Source organism: Mus caroli, unplaced genomic scaffold (assembly GCF_978045245.1).
Source record: "Mus caroli unplaced genomic scaffold, Mus_caroli_1 scaffold_4, whole genome shotgun sequence".
Lineage (NCBI taxonomy): Eukaryota > Metazoa > Chordata > Mammalia > Rodentia > Muridae > Mus > Mus caroli.
The window spans coordinates 127,551,460-127,571,214 of NW_028227259.1; the positions used below are offsets into that span (position 1 = coordinate 127,551,460).

The 19,755-nt window shown below is 49.3% G+C and overlaps 1 protein-coding gene across 2 annotated transcripts in view; it reads left to right on the forward strand.

Annotated features, from left to right (window-relative positions):
* Positions 1–19,413, forward strand: part of Bcl7a (BAF chromatin remodeling complex subunit BCL7A) — a 28,007-nt gene extending 8,594 nt beyond the window's left edge. For both annotated transcript variants that reach the window (XM_029477679.2, XM_021162704.2), the window contains 4 exons: positions 3,114–3,210; positions 8,389–8,556; positions 17,020–17,141; positions 18,712–19,413. In XM_029477679.2, coding sequence (XP_029333539.1) covers positions 3,114–3,210; positions 8,389–8,556; positions 17,020–17,141; positions 18,712–18,783 — 459 coding nt within the window. In that variant the 3' untranslated portion in view covers positions 18,784–19,413. The remainder of the gene's footprint in view (positions 1–3,113; positions 3,211–8,388; positions 8,557–17,019; positions 17,142–18,711) is intronic.
* The last annotated feature ends 342 nt before the right edge of the window (positions 19,414–19,755 follow it).

The window sequence follows — 19,755 nt, forward strand, 5'->3', positions numbered from 1 at the left end:
AGACAGAGGCTAAGCTTCCCTTCCAAGGGGCTAGCCTCTCTCTGACCATCTTCAATAACCAGACGCCTGAGAGTAGGGACTCTAGGCAGGGCTGAGATCGCATGCTCACCTTGGGAGGGCTCAGAACTTACAGGACTGACATCCTTCTTATTTTGACCTGGGTTTCTCAAGCCACCAAAGCCCCTCTTTTACCATAAAGGGATCGGGGCTTGCCCTATCCACGTGTGGCCGGACAGGGCAGCTCAAGTCCTCTGAGGCAGTTGCTGGCTCTGGCCCTCGCCTTGGCCTTACACATCATTAGGTGGTGTAGAAATGCCGGCTGCATCTGAGGAGCCGTGGTCCCTGCTGTCAAGGAATTTCTAATCTCGTTGGGGGAAGATAATTATAGAATAGCACGAAACAGACATCAGGGAAGTGCCAAATGGAATATGATCAAGGGGACTGTGTAATCTATGGGCCGTGGGAAGGATGGGGCAGCTCCTGGCTGAGCAAAGGGACAAGCCCTGGCTAACCCATGAGACTGGTTGTATCAGCTCACTGTGGGGGCCCCCTGCCCTCTCCCCTGTATAGAGGAGCCATGCCTAGCTTGTGTGGGTTCTGTACCCAGAATGTGCACTGTGTGGCCTGGAGAATACTTATAGCACAGTATTCCAGAAAGGCTGAGTTCCTATCACCTCCAGGAGCCACGGCAGGAACATGCTATTTAATCCCTCTTCCCCTAGGTCGGGCTGGGCATCTGGGTGAGATGCAGATTCCTGGGCCCCACCCCAGACAGCTGCCTTAGAATCTCTGAAGTTCAGGCCAGGGATCTTCATGGAGTGGCAGAGGGGTTAGCTTGTTAGGGTTTTAGAAAATACTCAATCAGGACACAGTTGTACCATCTTTTTGAAGACGAACATGAGTGTTCTTCAAGGCTTTGGGGTTTGTCTTTTTTTTTTTTTTTTTCTGAACAGGCAAAATGTGTGTCAAAATTCAAATGTTATTTCTTTTCATTCGTGTGTGTGTGTGTGTGAGTGTGTGTGGGAACATGTGTGCATGCATGTACCATGGCACACAAGTGGAAGTCAGGAGACAACCTGTGGGAATCAGTTCTCGACACCATATGGGTTCTAGGGATGCAACTTAGATCTTCAGGCTTGCTGCCTCTATTGCTAAGTAAGCCATCTTGCCAGCTCCTGTCATAGAATTATAGCTGAGACAGTATGGACCTATTAACACTGAAGTGGACACTTGGCTTTCATTTTATTTCATCTATATATATATATACACATATATATGAAATATGACTATGAAATTAAAAATATGAAATAAAAGTGTGTGTATATATGTATGTATATGTATATATATGTATGTTCTCTTACGTGTGTGTATGTATATATATATATATATATATATATATATATATACACACATACGAACCTCAAACTCACAGAGCCCCACATGCCTCTCTGCCTCTGCCTCTTGAGTGCCGGGATTAAAGGCGTGAGCCACCATGCCCAACCCTTATTTCGTATTTTTTTTGAGACAGGGTTTTTTTTACATCATGCTAGGATTACATGGTAGGACCAAGTGCATTCTCGCAAGTGATTTTTTTTTTTTTTTTTGCTTTGTGGGTGTAGCTCAGTGGTAAAGTATTTGCCTGGCACGTAGGATGCTGTGTTCTTTAAACCACAGGATGATGCTGGGTTTGGGGTGTCTACAGTCACTCAGTAGTAAAGGTACCTGCCACCAAGCCTGATGACCTGAGTTTGGTCCCTAGAAGTCACGTGGTAGAAGAAGATAGCTGGTTCCTAAAAGTTTCCTCTGACCTCTTCACATATGCACTGTGCTCCCTGTCCCAATCCCCACCCCGCCCTGCATGCGTGCGTGGCTGTTAGCAGTTATGCCCCGCGCCACGGGTAACCATGAACTGTTCTACCTCTGTTTATTTGCACCTTTTTGAAGTCATACTTCTTGTGCATATGAATGTTTTCTCTGCATAGACGTATGTGTACCCCATGCACAAAGTTCTCTCAGAGGCCGGCCGGAAGAGGGCATTGGATCTCTTAGCAGTAGAGTTGCAGGTGGTTGTGAGCCACTCTGTGGACGCTGGGAACTGAACTTGGGCTGTCTGCAGGAGCGGCCGGTGTTCTTAGTAGCTGGGCTATCTGCAGCCATGTTTAAATATTAATTTTGCAGCAGATCTTTTCCGTAAACCTGCCTTTTATCGCTGCATGCACACACCCCAAGTTGAGTACCTCCTTGAAGGTACCAGTGCACCCAGTTTGTGTTTATCCTTCCAGAGTGCCTCTGCTCACAAGTACACAATAGATGGAGACCCTTCAACATACCCAAAGGTAGTGGCAGCTGCATGCTCTGTTCCTCTTTGTCTAGGCGATATTGAAGTATCGTAACGTCGTATCTTGCAGATCTTTCTGATGAAAATCCAAAGAGATTGCCTTAGTCTCGGCAATTGTTATAGTGATCAGACCGTCCATGATTTATTTTTGCAGAACCTACGCAATTCTGTTCTCTTGGGGGCTGGGGTGTGGCTCACTGGCAGAGCACTTGGCTAGTATGCGTGAGGCCCCGGGTTTGATCCCCAGCACCCTAAAAGCTCCCCCTTCACTCTCCACTGCCTCTTTGAGTTTTCTGTCCTTCCTGACACTCTGAGAAAGCAGCTTCCCCCCACCTCCCCACCCCCGCCCCAACAGCCACCAAAGAGCTTAAGCTGCTGGAAATGAGTGGCCTGTGTCTTTGTCACAGTTGTACCTACCCCGGTCAGCAGTGACAGCGACTGTGGCCTTTCCCCTAGTTTCTCTCTCTAGAAGAGAGAGTTCCCAGCAGCCAGGGGGGTGCCTGTCTGCAGGTAACAGCCCCACAGATAGGTGAGATTACGTCTCCGAATCCTTCCCTTGGTGAGACTCTTTGATCCCAGGGTGGCAAGGAACACTTCGTGGGCCACGTTCAAATGCAGGCAGAGACAACCTGCCAAGGCTTGGGGGCTCTGACTGTTTGATGGAATTAAATATTTATGCCACTCCCCAGTGTGCGCACGCACACACACAGAGGCACGCACGCACACACGAACTCTTGGATGATTGACTGGGTTTCTGTCCCATTTTTTCCTCTAGAAAAACAAGAACAAGAAGAAAGGCAAGGACGAAAAGTGTGGCTCGGAGGTGACCACTCCAGAGAACAGCTCGTCTCCTGGGATGATGGACATGCACGGTGAGCCCCACCCCAGCCGCTCCCCCTGCCTGGGCCTAAGTTGTGTTTTTGTTTCTCTAACAGGTTAGCTCACATTCCAGGCACCGGGTAGGAGGGCTGGGCGGGACTGCCAGGCCTCTGTGCCACAGAGGAGCTCTTCAGGGGAGACGCCTCTCTCCCTGGCACACCTAGCCAAGGAACAAAGCAGGAGCATGAACAACGACACCCCCTCCTCACCCAGGGATGAGGGGGTGACCATCTCACAGGAGGCGATCCCAGCAGCCAACACACCCAGGGAGATTTGGGGATATAACGTACCAGACCCACGAGGGTATTTCCCATTCTCCAGTTTTGCTTTGCTCTTGGGGAAGTCCTCCGAGTAGCTCACCGTCACCATAGGGACCTGGGCACTGCCTCTGTGCCAGTCACACGTCCTTAGCTGTCTGATTTTAGAAGTAACATGCATCCCACCCATCAGGGTGAGTCTTGGACTACAATGTAACCAGTCTCCTGGCCTTGTCTGCCCATTTCTCTGTCTCTGTGTCTCTGGCCTTATTATTGGGAAGAAAGGCTCACAGTCATACTGTGGCTCCATGAAGCATCCAGAAAATGCACACACCTCATGGCCAGGCCGGGCCAAAACATCAGCTGTGTCTCATCAGGTCTGTCCTGTCCCCGCCGGCTTGCTCTTGTGAGAATGATTGGCTCTCTGTGACAGGAGCTTTTTGTTGCTGGTACGGTTAGAAAGAGCAAAGGTTTATTTGGGCTTAGGGCATCAAAGGCTCGGTCTGGTCAGTTGATGCCATTGTTTTGAGGCCTCTGGTGGGCTAGTGCATCGCAGTGGGGGCATCAAGGTAGAGGAAGCTTCAAGCCAAAGGGGAAGAGGAACGGGCTTCCTTGGGGGCTCGTGTCCGTGGTTCCAGTACTTGGAGGCTGAGACAGGAAGATACGAATCTAGGGACAACATGTGCTACATGGTGAATTCTAGGCTAGCTTGCGCTATGAGAATAAAACAGCAGGGCAGTGGTGTCACAGGCCTTTAATCCCAGCACTTGGGAGGCAGAGGCAGGTGGATTTCTGAGTTCGAGGCCAACCTGGTCTACATAATGAGTTCCAGGACAGCCAGAGCTACACAGAGAAACCCTGTCTCTGGGGGGGGGGGGGGCGGGGAGTAAAACAGTGTCTCAAAGTGAGGTGGGTATGCCTTAAAGGGGATCCCTTCAGTGGCCAGAGACCTCCCCTCAGGCCCACCAGCCTCCCAACTGCATCAAGATGAGGATTTAGCCTTTTACATGTGGGCCTTTAGGGACATTTAAGATTCAAACGATTAGCAGCTTTTGGCATTTATAAGTCTGAAAACCTGCTTTACTGCTGTTGTCTGAGAAGTCAGGTGTTACTGAGCCGGAAGCAGCTGGCTCAGGCAGGAACAGCTTTCATCCCTTAGGGGAGACTTGGCCACTCTAGTCCACCTGGTCACTGAGTCATGCTCGCCCTCTTCTACCGGAGTTTGCCACGCTTATCTCTCTTCCACCTTTTTTTTTTTTTTGGATTTTTTAATTTTATGCATATTTGTATTCTGCTATTTGTATCCTGTCCAATGGGAGGGGAGGATGTATCAGATCCCCTGGAACTGGAGTTACAAACAGTTGTGAGCTGCCGTGTGGGTCCTGAGGATTGATCTCTGGTCCCCAGGTTTAGTGGCAAGCACACTTATCTACTGAGCCATTTTACTCTATAGCCCAGGCTGGATTTGAATTTATAATTCAAATGGCTGTCTTCAAATGTATAATGGTCTTCCTGTCTCTGCCTCCCAAGTACTGGATATGTGTCCAAGTTTTGATCTTAATTTTAATGTTTGTACTTTTGAAGGTTTTTTTTTTGTTGTTGTTGTTGCATTTATTTATTTTGTGTGTGAGGTGGGGAGACATATGTGTACCACATCTCATAGGAGATGGTTCTCTCTTTCCACCAAGTAGGTTCCAGGGATGGAACTCAGATCATCAAGCTTGGTGGCAAGCACCTTCACCCACTGAGCCATCTTGGTTGGCCCATGCGTGCACTTGTCCTTTTGACCACTCTAAACCTCTAGTACAACAAGGTGGTCTGTGGTAGGTCCGTCGAAGTCAAAAAGGAATAGTGGCTTGCTTGAGTTGCTGATGCCCTCAGACACAGCCCTGTCTCATCCTGGGAAGACAGAGGCAGGAAGTACCCTCAGTTTTAGGGTTACTATTGCTAATGATGAACATCCTGACCAAAAAGCAAGTTAGGGAGGAAAGGATTTATCTGGCTTATGTTTCCACAAAATAGTTCATCATCCATGTCAGGATGGGAACCCGAATAGGGCAGGAGCCTGGAGGCAGGAACTGATGCAGAGGCCACGGAGAGGTGCTGTTCACTGGCTTTCTCCCCATGACTTTCTCAGCCTGCTTTCTTATAGAACACCAGGACACCGCCCACAGTGGACTCGCCCTCCCCCACCAATCGCAGGCTTTCCTACAGGCAAATCTTATGGGGACACTTTCCCAATTGGGGTTCCCTCCTCTCAAATGACTCTAGCCTGTGTCAAATTGACATAAAATTACCCAGCACATCCCATTTACCCAAACTGACCATGCTAGATCTCCAACCCCTGACATCTAATCAAGGAGCCTTGTTTCTTACTGACTTGGCTTCACAAAAACACAATGGAGTTTTGCTGCTGCTTAATGAGCAGAGAAAGGTCCACGGTCCCACTGAGGGTAGTGGCTCAGGACTGTAATTCTAGCTCTCCAGAGATGGAGGCAGAGGGATCAGGAGTTCGAGGACAACCTGGGCTACATGAGACCCGGTCTCAACATACAAAAACCAAAAGCGACAACAAAAAAACAAGGATTGAGGATGTAATTCCGTTGACAGAGTGCTCACATGCCAGGCACAAAGCTCTGGGTCCCATCCCTGGTACTGTGTAAGCTGAATGTGGGGGTCCAGGCCTCTAATCCCAGCAGATGAGAGAAGGGCAGGAGAATCAAGTTCAAGGTCATCCGATGTGTCCCAGGTTCAAGTCTAGAATCCATGAGTCAGAATTCATTTCTTTTCAGGTGAGATCCAGGATGTGGCCTGGTTCCCTGGCTTCCTGAAGCATCCTCTCTGACTTCCCTCCTGGTGTCATCCTATGTTAGTGATGTAACCTCGAGCCTTCTGGTTGGTTTTAACCTGTAGAACAGAGTGGCTGTGCCTGCTTCATGAAGTCTTTGTGGGGATTAGATGAGATAACCTCTGAAGACCCTTGGCATGCTCACAGCTACGTTATGAAGTCGTCCTAATGTGCCAAGTATCAGATGACAAAGCCCATTTTACAGATGAAGAGCTAAGGCTAAGAGAAGGGAAGTCATCTTGCCCCATTAGCAGCTGATAGCTTCCTGTGCTCGGGCTGACATGAGAGAGGCTTTGTGGGCAGCATCTAAACCTGCTGCCTGGGCAGATTAGAAAGAGCCACATATCTACCTCTGGTCATTTTCATTTTAGTTCATGAACAACCAAGACCAAGGCAGGGGTGACCAAGCATGAAGTCTCGGGGACAAATGTTGGCCTGGCAAGACCGTTCCAGAAGGCCAGGGAAGGGGCCCAGCGGGAACTGTAGAGGTCACCTGAGCTGCAGTCTGTAGTCCAGAGATTCAGCCATGTCAGCTTTGGATCACAGTTCCCAGGCCAGGCCCCAGCATCTGCCTCGTCAGACATTAATGCTCATGAAAATTTATTATGTCGTTTATTAACAGAATTTTCACCACACATGCATCTGGGTCCTGGCCTGGGGAAATGGGGAGAGTGCGTATTTCTCAAGTCGAGCGTTCACAAGAGAACGCTTTTATGTAACTAGCATTCTGGAGTATAGTCAACCGAGATCAGCTGGGCTGTGTGACTGCCTGTCACTCACTCCAGGTGGAGGGAAAAGAGATGCTAGGAGTTGAGAGTTGGTCCACATCGGATGGGAAGCCCGTGCCTGTAAGCCTAGCACTGGGTAGATAGAGGGCTGATGATCAGAAGTTCAAAGTCATCTTCAGTGCTATGCTGAGCAACATAAAATTGTGCCCTAGGGAGCTGAAGAGATGACTCAGTGGCTAAGAGCACTGACTGCTCTTCCCAAGGTCCTGAGTTCAAATCCCAGCAACCATCTGTGATGAGATCTGTCGCCCTCTTCTGGAGTGCTCAAAGACAGCTACAGTGTACTTATATACAATAAATAAATCTTTTGAAAAAATAAAATAAAATTGTGTCCTAAAAAAAAAAAAAAGAAGAAGAGGAAAAAAAAATAAAATAAACAACAGATCTGAGGGATCAGTTCCCCAATCTGTACAAATTTTGGTAACAATACCAGGTAGGTAGGTGCCCATCAGTAAGTTATTGATTAAATGCAGTGTCTGGGCATGGTAGTATGCCTGTAGTCTCCCTGTAGTCTCCAGCTACTAGGAAGCCAAAGCCAGAGGATTGCTTGAGGTCATGAGTTTGGGGCTAGCCTGGACCACATGGCAAGCAAGACCTTGTTTTCAGAACATAATGGTATAAGCGTTAATGCTCTTTCTCCGTGCACATAGGTTTGCAGGGATGGCCTCTGCCCTCCTCAGTTTTACAAGGTTCCATGGGTAGCGTTGCCTACAAAGACGTGTTATTTATTGTTGGAGACAGTCTCGGTATGAAGTCCTGGCTATCCTGAACCCACTAGGTAGAGCATGGTGATCTCGAATTTGCAGTAATCCTCCAGGCTCTGCTCTTAAACGGTAGGGTTATGAGTGTGAGCTGCCGAGTTACCGAGGGATTCTGTCAGATCACCACTTGGGGGTTCTTGGTCTAAAATGGCCGTCTCGTGCTTCCCTGGCAGAGCAGAGGCGATCCAGGAGGTGGTTTCCAAGGGTGAGGCTCCTCCATTGCACTTGGGGTGTGCCGATTTATACATCACCCCTGCAATTCTCCCAAATGTGAGAAATTCAACTGTAATTTCTGGTCATTGGGGACTGTGTTCATGCTCTCCCCTCCAAAAATAAAAAAATAAAATGACTGTACCCTGGGCCCCAGAGCTGTCTCCAGCTTAATGATTAGTTCCACCACCCCATTCATTTCCTCTCATCTCTTCGTCTGTCTCATTGGAGGGTGCAGGCTAGGGAGATGGCACTCGCCTCTCCCCAGCAGTTATAGGATGTCAGCCTATGCTCTGTTCCTGTGCAGATGATAACAGCAACCAGAGCTCCATAGCAGACGCCTCCCCCATCAAGCAAGAGAACAGCAGCAACTCCAGCCCTGCCCCAGAGCCCAACGCACCCGTGCCCAGCGATGGCACTGAAGCCAAGGCTGATGAGGCGCAGGCTGATGGAAAAGAGCACCCTGGAGCTGAAGGTACTTGCCATCCAGAGACGGGGTGCAGAGGGGCTGCTGCTCAGCCAGACAAGCCACAGGGGTTTTAAGAAGGCTTTGCCATGTGCCAAGCCAGGCCGTGACTATAGAAGAGAAGTAAGACCTGCTTTAGAGCCACTAAAAAAGGAGAGAAATCAGACAATTGGGCTGGGTTTGAACCCCAACACCACATAAACTGAGCATATTTTATATGCTTGAGATCCTTGGACTTGAGAGGTAGAGGCGGGAGGATAAGGAGTTTGGGCCAGCCCGGTCTACATATTGAGTTCCAGGATAGTCAGGGCTAGGCAGAGAAACCCTGTCTCTAAATAAATAAATAAATAAATAGATAGATAAAGCAAATAAAATCACAAGAATTAGGAATGGAAGTAAAAGTCTCGCTGAAGCCGGGCGTGGTTGCGCACGCCTTTAGTCCCAGCACTCGGGAGGCAGAGGCAGGCAGATTTCTGAGTTCGAGGTCAGCCTGGTCTACAGAGTGAGTTCCAGGACAGCCAGGGCTATACAGAGAAACCCTGTCTCAGGGAAAAAAAAAGTCTCGCTGAATTAGGTAGGTAGTTAGAAAAGGCTTCCTTGTGGTGACAAAAGTGGATGAAGGTGGAGTTAGGCAAGTAAAGAAGCCAGAGGGCTATCTGGGAGAAGAGCATTGTCGGCAGAGAGCAAGTGGTACAAAGGTCCTAAGGAAGAGGCAAGGTTAGTGTGGCCAGAGAAGATGTAAGGGGCTGGAAAAGTAAGATGAGTCAGAGGGGGGCTCGGCTTCAAAAGTGGTGAGCTCATAAGGCCACTGCCCCCTGGCTTTGTATAGACAGTAAGACAAGGGGCATGGGTTGACATGACCTAAAGAACCGAGAGAAGATGATGTGATGCTTAGGGTGGAAGGTGGCAATACCAGTATGCCACTGCACCATTGCCTGTGTTGGGAAGGGTGGTAGCTAGGCCGTCGGAGGAGCAGAGGAGGTGACACAAGCCTGATAACTGATTGTGATTCTAGAGAGCTGAAATCCCAGTCCAATGGAGGATGGTACGAGGTAACCACTATCAGGCCAGCCTGAGCTACAGAGCAAATGCCAAGAAATTGGAAAAATGGTTCAACAGTTAAGAGCATTGGTTGCTCTTACAGAGAACCCAGGTTTAATCTCCAGGACCCACATGGTAGCTCCCAGCTGTCTAACTCCAGATCTAGGGGATACAACCCAATGCCTTCTTGGCCTCCGAGGGCTGCATGTAAGTGGTATACTTACATTTAATGAAAACACTCATACATATAAAATAAAAATAAGTAGGTGAAAGGCAAAAGATATATTTCAATGATAGAACTCTTTTCAGGCATACAGGAACTATAGGTTTAATCCCCAGTCTGTCTCTGTCTGTCTGTCTGTCTGTCTCTCTCTCTCTCTCTCTCACACACACACACACACACACACACACACACACACACACACACACACACGAGGATGGGGTTGACGTTGGTGAGGGTGGCGGGGGAGACGTAGCTCAGTTGGTAGCGCAATTGCCTAGCATCCAAGAAACCCTGGATTCTATCGCTAATGCTAAGTAAACTGGGTGTGGTGTTACCTACCACTTGGAAGATGGAGGCATAAGGACCAGAAAGAAGTTCAGACATCCTTGGCCACATATGGAGTTCAAGGTTAATGGAGAAATGCTTATGCCTTTGAAGAAGAGATTTATTTTTATTTACTTCTCTTTCACATTGCTTTCCACTTGTCTCATCCTGGCCTTATCTGGCCTCTAGGCCTTGAGACTTTTGAGGTCATGGTCATAGTAAAGAAAGGGAAACTGGAGGCCTCCAGAAGGTTCCTTGGCAGTGATGCCGTGTGACCCATGCTTAAAAGATGAGGTGATGTTACAGGAGGGCAGCTATTCCAGTCAGAGAAACCAAGTCCCAGAGAGGTTTAACACAGGGAACTGTGGGAAGTCAGTGCTGCCAAGCTGTACAAGAAGTGCTGGGTGGAAGCTGGAACCTGGACTGCAGAGGGCCAGACTGACCAGTAGAGCGAGCTGGAGAGTGTGCAGCCTGGGACTTTAGCTAACGTCACCCTAAAGAGCAAAAGTGCCCTGTAGGATGCCCGAGAGCAGGTAGAGAGGTTCTGCTAGGCTCAATCATCTCAGATTTAGGTGGCCACCATTTTTTGAGCCACTCAAGAGAGTGCCCATGTGCAAGTTTGCCCCTGGGTAAGGCAGACATGGGTCTGTAGGTCAGTATACTGAGAATCTTAGTTAGGGGCTCAGTGGGTAAGAGCACCCGACTGCTTTTCCAAAGGTCCGAAGTTCAAATCCCAGCAACCACATGGTGGCTCACAACCACCCGTAATGAGATCTGACTCCCTCTTCTGGAGTGTCTGAAGACAGCTACAGTGTACTTACATGTAATAAATAAATAAATAAATCTTTTTTAAAAAAGAGAGAGAGAATCTTAGTTAGGTTTTTATTGCTGCGATAAAACACCATGACCATAAACAACTTGGGCTGGAAAAGGTTTATTTTGGCTTACCGTTCCATATCACAGACTCATACACAGGAGTTCAGAGCAGGAAGCTGGAGCAGGAGCTGAAGCAGAGGCCATGGAGGACTGCTGCTTACTGGCTTGCTCAGCCTGCTTCCTGATAGCACCCAGGATCACCTGTCCAGAGGTGGTACTGCCCACAATGGGTGGGGCCTCCCATCAATCAAGAGCCCTACAGCTTGTCCACAGGCCATTCTGATGGAATTTTCTCAGTTAAGTTTCTTTCTGCGCAGGAGACCCAGTGTCCAGTTGAGATAAAACTCACCGGCGCACAGGGAACCATGTAGATGTTAGGATGTGCATGGAAGTGAGTCTCTTCTACCTCAGGTCTCCTGTGGTTGCCTTCCTCCACCCCAAGAGGCAGCAGCAGAGTGCGTGAGGCCCTGGGCCCCATCCCTACACACACACACACACACACACACACACACACACACACACACGTTTCTTTGAAACTTCCCTAGTGGCAGCCCTCTGCCATTTACATCTGTGGCTGTGACCTCTTAGCTTGAGGGCCCTTACAGACGGGCACACTCACTATTCTTCCCAGCATCTTGCTGGTTAGATAATGCTTTAGGCAGAAGGTAGAGGGGCTGGGATGGGCCATAGCCATGGCTAACCTGCTGTCCACTACCGAGTAGCCTTGGACAGGCAACAGCGACTCCCTTGCACCTACCGGTTTTCTTGTTTCTAAAATGGGACAGATAAAAGTGGCTTCCCTTGTCAGATTGTAGCAAGGAATGAAGGAAGTGTCGATATCAGCTAGGTGCACAGCAGAATTCCGGGGTGGAAGGAAGGAACTGGAGAGCTGTGGAGAGCCCCCTCATTCCCCCTCCCCCCCACTGCTGTGGGTGAGTGGTTCTGAGGTCACTGGGGCAAGTATAGTCATGTCTGGAGCCAGCTCGGCTTCATCCCTATCCTGCTGTCTGGCTGTGGCCTCATTTCCCATGTATTTGAATCTGGGTCCCCTTTTCTCCTAGCAGGCTGGTTACGGCTCAGCTGTAAGAGTTGCTTGTGTGATGTTGCTTCCCTAACAGCTGTCTTTCATACCCCCACCCTCCAACTGCAGCAAAAGCTTTATAAGCCCAGATGGCAACCATACCGGGGTCCTCTTACAGTCACCCCAGGACTTGTACCCACCTGTCTCAGCTCCCTATAGGAAGGGCACAGGCACAGGTGGGAAACTGAGACAGGGTGGGCTGCCCCCACCCCCTCCCCAGCTGCTGACCTTGCTTTGAACTTGTTTACTGCTGACTGAGCTAAGGGAGTGACATAATGTCCAAGCTCCCTGGACTAAATTTAGGCCCCGGGAAAATAATTTCCCTTGGGTGAGTTCCAGAAGCACTAGGGTGCTCAGAGAACAGGCTGCTGTCCTGAGCCCTCAGGCCTGGCTCTCAAGGAAGCCTCGAGCCTGGGCATGCCTCTGCCAGCAAATGGGCATCGTGATCCTCTGAATCCCTGGTGACTGACTGCCTTGGGAGTGGTAAACCAACCTACCCACCCTCTCTCCCTCCCTCCCTCTCATCTGCAGCGCCCAGTGTACGTGGAAAACAAGCTGCCGCAGAGGCAAAGACAGCGAGAAGGCAGACTTGTTAGTTTAGCTCTCTGTTAAAGCAAACAAATCGATTATGAAATAGAATACAAATTTACATGGTTGGTTTGTATCCCCCCCACACGCACACACGCACACGCACACACACCCCCACACTTCTTTTCCTCTTTGCTAGCAGCAAAGGCTGGTCTTGAACTCCTGACGTCTTTGTCCCAAGTGCAAATATGCACTTCCATATCCAACTGTTCTCTTCCCTGCCCCCTCCCATTTTCTTTAAGGAACATACTATGTATGCTCTACTGGCCTGAAACTCAGAAATTCTCCTGCCTCTGCCTCCTGAGTCTAGAATGAAAAAGTGTTAGGGAGCCGCCATGCCTGACCCCCTAACATTTCCCTCCTTTAAAAAAAAAAAATATATATATATATATATATATATATATATATATATATATATTATGTGCGTGTTTTGCCTTAGGTATGTATGTGCATCGTTCACATACCAGGTACCCTCAAATGTCGGGAGAAGGTGTTAGAGCCCCTGGAGGTGACATTTCAGATGATTTGGAGCCACCATGTGGCTGCTGGGAACCAAACCCAGGTACTCTGGAAGCGCAGCCAGTGTATCTAACCACTGAGCCGTCTCCCAGTCCCAGTGTTGTCTCCTGTTTGGTCACAGGAGATTCATGCCCCAGGCCCGGAGTTGCTACCCATCTGTAGTCCCAGTACTCAAGAGACTCAAGTACGAAGACCACAGAGTGGAGGCTAGCCTGGGCTTCATGGTTTCATTGCGAAACCTATCTCCAAAAAGGAAAAAGAAAGAAAGAAAGTCAAACAAAATGAACCACTTTGGTGATGATAAAGCTTAGCTGTAGATTTCATGTCTAGTCTATGAGGAAACCCTGGGCTCAACCTCCAGGGCCCCAAAGAAGAAACATTTTACCTCTGTGTAGTTCCAGAATTTCCCTCAGTCCACAAAGTACCATCCTGTCTGCCTTCCATCACCATTCCCTTATGATGACCAGTCCGCTGTGTGTGTGTGTGCGTGTGCGTGTGCGTGTGCGTGTGCGCGTGCGCGTGCGTGTGTGTGTTCGTGCGAGCATGCATGCTGACCTGTTGTGGACATTTCACAAAAAAGAACATCACATGTCTTGCCTTGTCAAGACAGATTCTGTCTTGTTTCTGCTGTTGTTCTGTAGCATCCAGGCTAGCTGGCCCTTAAGTTTCTGAGCCTATCTCCTGTCTTTGCCTCCCATCTCGAAAGTGCTGGGAATTACAGATGTGTGCCACTCCGGCCTGATTTTCACACGGATTCTAGGGACAAATATGAGTTTTTAGGCTTTTGTGGCTAGTACCGCCATCACCCCTTGAGCCATCTCCCTGGCCCTCCTTTCTTCCATTTTATGACTGGGTAATATCTACTGTAATACTATTTGGATGTTCCCACCGCTGAATTCACCATTGTGAATAGTGCTCCTGCGGCATTTGGGTTTTTGTTTTGGTTTGGTTTTTTTCTGGGGGGGGGTTGGTAAAGATTTATTTATTATTATACATAAGTACACTGTAGCTGACTTCAGACACACCAGAAGAGGGCGTCAGATCTCATTACAGATGGTTGTGAGCCACCATGTGGTTGCTGGGATTTGAACTCAGGACCTTCGGTAGAGCAGTTGGTACTCTTCCCTGCTGAGCCATCTCTCCAGCCCATGTTTTTTGATTTTTGATTTTTGAGACAGGGTTTCTCTGTGTAGCCTTGGCTGTCCTGGAACTCACTCTATAGACCAGGCTGGCCTCAAACTCAGAAATCTGCCTGCCTCTGCCTCCCGAGTGCTGGGACTAAAGGTGTGCACTAGTGCACCACCACACTCAGCGCTCTTGTGGCATTTGTATTCAAAACTCTGGTCTCTGGACTAGAAAGTAAAATTGCTAGATCATGACAGGTGTGGTAGTACACACCTTTAATCCTAGCACTCAGGAGGCAGGGGCAAGTGGATCTCTGAGTTCAAGGACAGCCTGGTCTATAGAGCAAGTTCCAGGATAGTTGGGGCTATACAGAGAAAACCTGTCTCAAAAAAAAAAAAAAAAAGTCATATATAAGTTTTTGAGGAACTGCCGTTAACATGGATTCTCAAGGGAAAATGAAAAGATTTCGAGTCTGTGTCCTAGATAATCCATCCGTTACTCCCATCAAGGGTTAATTTGTGTTTGGGGGTGGGAGTTGTTGAAACAGGTTGTAACCCATATTGGCCTTGAACTCTTTATCCCCCCTGCCTCAGCCTTCCAAATGCTAGGTTCACAGCCTCGTGCCTCCCTGACTGGGATCTGTCCATGCCAACCCAGGTAAATCCTCACAGCCCCTGGAAAGGGTTGGGTGGCTGTCGTCAACCTTGTCTTTATAGGGGAGGCTGAGGTCTCGGACAGAAAATACTGGTCCGGTGATTCACCAGGCGGAAATCTAACTCCAAACTGATTCCCTCTGCATCCTCAGTTGTGGATTGTAAGAAAGCCCAGCACAGAAACTCTGACCAACCGCGTAAAGGCAGGCTGCTAGTCTGGGTACAGTAGCAGAACACCTGAAGCATCTTGAAGCTCCTACCCGCCCTGTGAGCAGCTAGCTGTCTGTAGCCCACCTGCCTCAGATTCTATACAGCTGCTGGCTGTGTGCCCGTATCATTTATATAATTTTAGTTCATGCCCGGATTCTGTATTTTGTTATTCCTCTGCCTCAGGAAGTAAGCCATGGTTGCTTGGGCATATACCCCATCTTCAAGATTAAAAATCAAATTTAAATAAAGTCAGGGTGACCTGTCATCTGGGCCGTGTGTGAACAGCCTAAGCCAGGATGGCATCTGGAGGAAGCATTTCCGTCGTGTGTCCTAGAATCTCTAGATCAACTCCCGTGACCCATGGAGTTCCAAGCCCCCATCACCTCTTCCAACCTCTACCTTCCTTTTTCCAAAAAAAAAAAAAATTGTGAGACAGGGCAAGAGGGAGACTTCATAGAGCATAACAAATAACCAAGTGATCAGTATCATTAGATAAATGATTGCTTCACAGAAGGCTATTGTTCATCCAGATTGTAATATAGAGAATTTGTGTATAGAGAGTTTGTAAAGATGTGCAAACATCTGTGCCATCACCATTTAGAGAGATGGAAAAACCTATATGCACGTGAGGGAACAATCTAGAAAGGTGGAACCGAGGTCTTTAAAATACTAGCCTGTGTATCTTAGAGGTGTGAGGTGTCAGTTGAATTTAACTATGCTTTTTTCTTTCCCTCAATGGTTAGCCATTGCTCAAGTCACTTAGAGTCATCCTTATTGTTAAGAGAAACACTGGGCTAAGGATGGAGTTCAGTTGATAGAGTATTCACCCAGGGCGGGTATGCCCAAAGCCCGGGTTTGATCTTCACTACCAAATAATCTGGCTTTGGCAATGTGCACCTGTGGATCCCAGCACTCAGGAGGCAGAGTTCATAGGACCCAAAGTTCAGGGTTATCCTTAGCCACCAATAGAGTCTGAGGCTGGCCTAGAATATTTGAGACCTGTCTCAAAAGAAAAAGACGGGAGTGGCAAGATGACACAACCAGTAAAGGTGCCTGTCCGTAAGCCTGCCAACTTGAGTTCAGTCACCAGAACTCACATGATAGGCTAGAACTGACGCCATCCAGTGGTCCTCTGACTGCCGTATGCACACCGTGGCATGCAAACATGTATGCTAAATAGACAAATGTGTTTTGTTTTTTTAAAAGTTAGAGACTGGAAAGATTTCTCGACAGTTAAGTGTGTTAGCTGCTCTTACAGAGGACCCAAGTTTGGTTCCCAGCAACTCTGTAACTCCCGTTCCAGATTAGATGTTCTCCCCTGGCCTCCGAAGGCAGCAGGCACACATGTGGCACACAGACATACATGCAAGCACTTACACCTATCCACATAAGATAAAAATAACTAACTCTTGGGAACACTTGTTCCCCACTCTCTCTGATTAGGAGAATAGTAGTTCTCTCCAACAGCCTAGTGAAGCCTCTGTGGCCGTAGCTTCCCTGCTGGAGCCGGGCAACAGCCATGATTGCTGTAGTAGTTGGTGGCCAGCAGAGGGCGCCAGACAATGGCAGCATTATGTGCTAAATATCTCTAGACAGAGAGTAGGTATGCCTGGAAGAAGGGTTGGAGACCCGGGAGCCCACTTGTGACCTGGCTCCTTATAACTGTTTGGCTAGTTGATAAATCAGAAACTTCCCAAGCTTTAGTCCAATCCAGCTCTGGAAGCCCCCAGCCATAAAAGTCCCCAGATTTGGGTATATTTAGTCCTTGGCCCATCTGCTGCAGCTTCTCGTGTGTCTGAAAAACAGCTTCTGTTGTCTCGCTTCTTGCTCAGATGCATCCGAGGAGCAAAATTCACAGTCTTCGATGGAAAACTCGGTGAACAGCTCAGAGAAGGCGGAACGACAGCCATCTGCAGAATCAGGGTTGGCGGCAGAAACGTCGGCAGTCTCTCAGGTACCTGCAGCTCGGCCTCCGTGGGGTGGGGCTAGGGTCCTCCACGGTGTGTTGAGAGTTGTGCTGCTTCCTGTTGGACTGTTAGGACACTGCTTGTCCACTGAGCAGTCGCTCCAAGTATAAGCCTGTGTATGCCACCTGGGATCCCGGTGAAGGGAGGGACATGGGATTTCTCTGTGTAGCCTTGGCTGTCCCGGAACTCACTCTGTAGACTAGGCTGGCCTCGAACTCAGAAATCCACCTGCCTCTGCCTCTCAAGTGCTGGGACTAAAGGCGTGCGCCACCACTGCCTGGCTCATGACCCCACATCCTTAAGGTTAAGGAACACATGACCTCAGAAACCTAAAGGCCCAATTATTGTTTGACATTTTGCATGTGATATACGGCCCCTGCTCAGATCCCTTCTGTGTTACAACCAAGTATCAACATCGTTCTTGGATTGTCCAGTGCAGATCCAAGGCCCAGGGGCAGGAGGCAGATGACGGAATCTAGCCCGGGTTCCAATCCAGCTCTAGTCAGCTGGATATGCAGGTGCCTGCCAATAATCTCAGCTACTCAGAGAGTTGAGGGAGTAGAATAGCAAGTTCAAAGCCAGCCTGGGAGTAATGAGAGACCATCTTTATCTGCCTGGCTGGCCCTGTATCCCTGTTGCCTGGAATAGGACCAGGTCTTTAGCAGGCTCTATGCTGACCATCATAAGGAGGGGCTGACTTAGGTGTAAGAAGGCTTGGAGAGAAGGCTCAGATAGACTGTGGTGGGGGTGGGGGTGGGGGTGGAGCTGCTCACCTCCCAGCATTGCTAAGAGGTCAGGCTTGTGTTCTCAAGTCAGTGGGACAAAGGTTGGCAGCCTCGTTTCCATGAGCGGTTTACAGTTTTTAAGGAGCAGGCTCAGGTGATGTTGGGTGACACCTGTAGAGAGGCCACGTCATGACAGCTCAGACAGATGGACAGGTACAGCAGGTGGATCTTGCTAATGGGAGTCGTGGGCATGGTAGATGGAAAGAGGGAACTGTGGGTTGCTGTCCAGGCACCGGCTTTCTTTCACGCGTGTGGTAACACAGAGACACAGGAAAGGCCAGGGAGTACCAGTTAGCTATCTGGAGTTTGGTCTCTGGTGATAGGCAAGGTCTGAGAGTCCAACGGCGACTGGTGGTAGACGGGTAAACCTTTATTTAGGGTGGCCGTAAGACTTCTTGGGAACTCTGTGACCACTTTGCTCCAAGTCGTATCCATGTGTCCGTTCCTGAGCGTCTGCCCTAAGCCAGGTCCCCGTAGCCTGAAGTTAAAGAGCTCTGGGTTTGGGGGGAGCCACCTTAGAGGTGGGTGGCAGAACTAAGCCTCATGCTCCACAGGTACAGCCAGGGAAACATGATCCACATTTAAAGTTCCCTGTGTGTCTGGGATCCCTACAACACACATGTACTGCTCATGGGGTTCAGTCAGAACTACACAATTCTCTCTCTCCCTCCCCCTCTCCCCCCCCCAGCCCCTCCCCCCCCCCAAACTTGCGCCCTGACCGCTGGCCCTCCCTGCTTGTACTGACCCCAGTCACTTCTCTTCTTCCTGGAAGGATTTGGAAGGAGTGCCGCCATCTAAAAAGATGAAGCTGGAAGCCTCTCAACAGAACTCAGAAGAGATGTAGACGGCCCGGCGGAACCTTCTGGTCCATGTTTCATGGCAGGTACATCAGCAGGCTTAATTCTAGAAACACGGCCCAAGCAACTCCTCTTGGGCGCAAGCAGAACTAACGTTTCAAGTTTACTAAAGTGCAAATCCAAGAAGATCCCAGAGCGGCGGGCGGTGACGGAACTTCGCAGACACTTGACGGACTCTGCTGTGAAACCGAAACACTCGAACCTTCAAGTGACTGCCCTCGGGGAGGTGGGTCGACAGCTCAGGAGTGTGTGCGCACTGTCTCGGAAGCCAAGATTACATTTGTGTTGCTGCTGTATCCCCCTCCCCCACTTCTCTATTTAACGATATAAGCTATTCGAGGGTGGTACCAATCAGGAGTTTGCTTTCCATAGGGGCTTTTGGCTCTTCAACCAATTCCTTCTGCTTTCTTTTTTTGTGCCTTGTACCCTAGAGGTGACCTCCGGCATGCTTCCTGGTTTTTGCATCTCTCCTGGCAAAGTGCCCACTTGTTTTGGTTGGCTGCTGCCCCCACCCCCACCCCTTATTGCCTCTCTCCTCCCTGCCCCAAGACTGCTTCAAAGCAAGCAGGGTAGAGCGGCGGGAGACCAGGCACCTTTCAGTGACCCCCCCCCCCCCCCCCCCCGGTTCAGGTGAGCAGTGTTTGGGCACACCCTGAGCCCCAACTTCCAGGCCCCTGGGGCTACAAGTTCACGGGCCTGTTTCCCGAGGGCTGGCCTCCTTGGTTCAGGACACGCCCTCACCTTTTTGGAGCCATGGAGGCTAGGCGTTTGCAAGGCACCGTAGCCCAGATTGACATGCAAAAGCCTTTAGATTTTTCTGGCACTTCCACCCTATCTCCCCTCCGCCCCCCAACCCCACACCCCAACTCTGGCCACAACTGGCACTGCGCTCTCCAGGTCCTCCGAAGACGAAATGACCGACTGAGCTTGTCTCCTTAGGATAGTACAGGGCTGGGGAG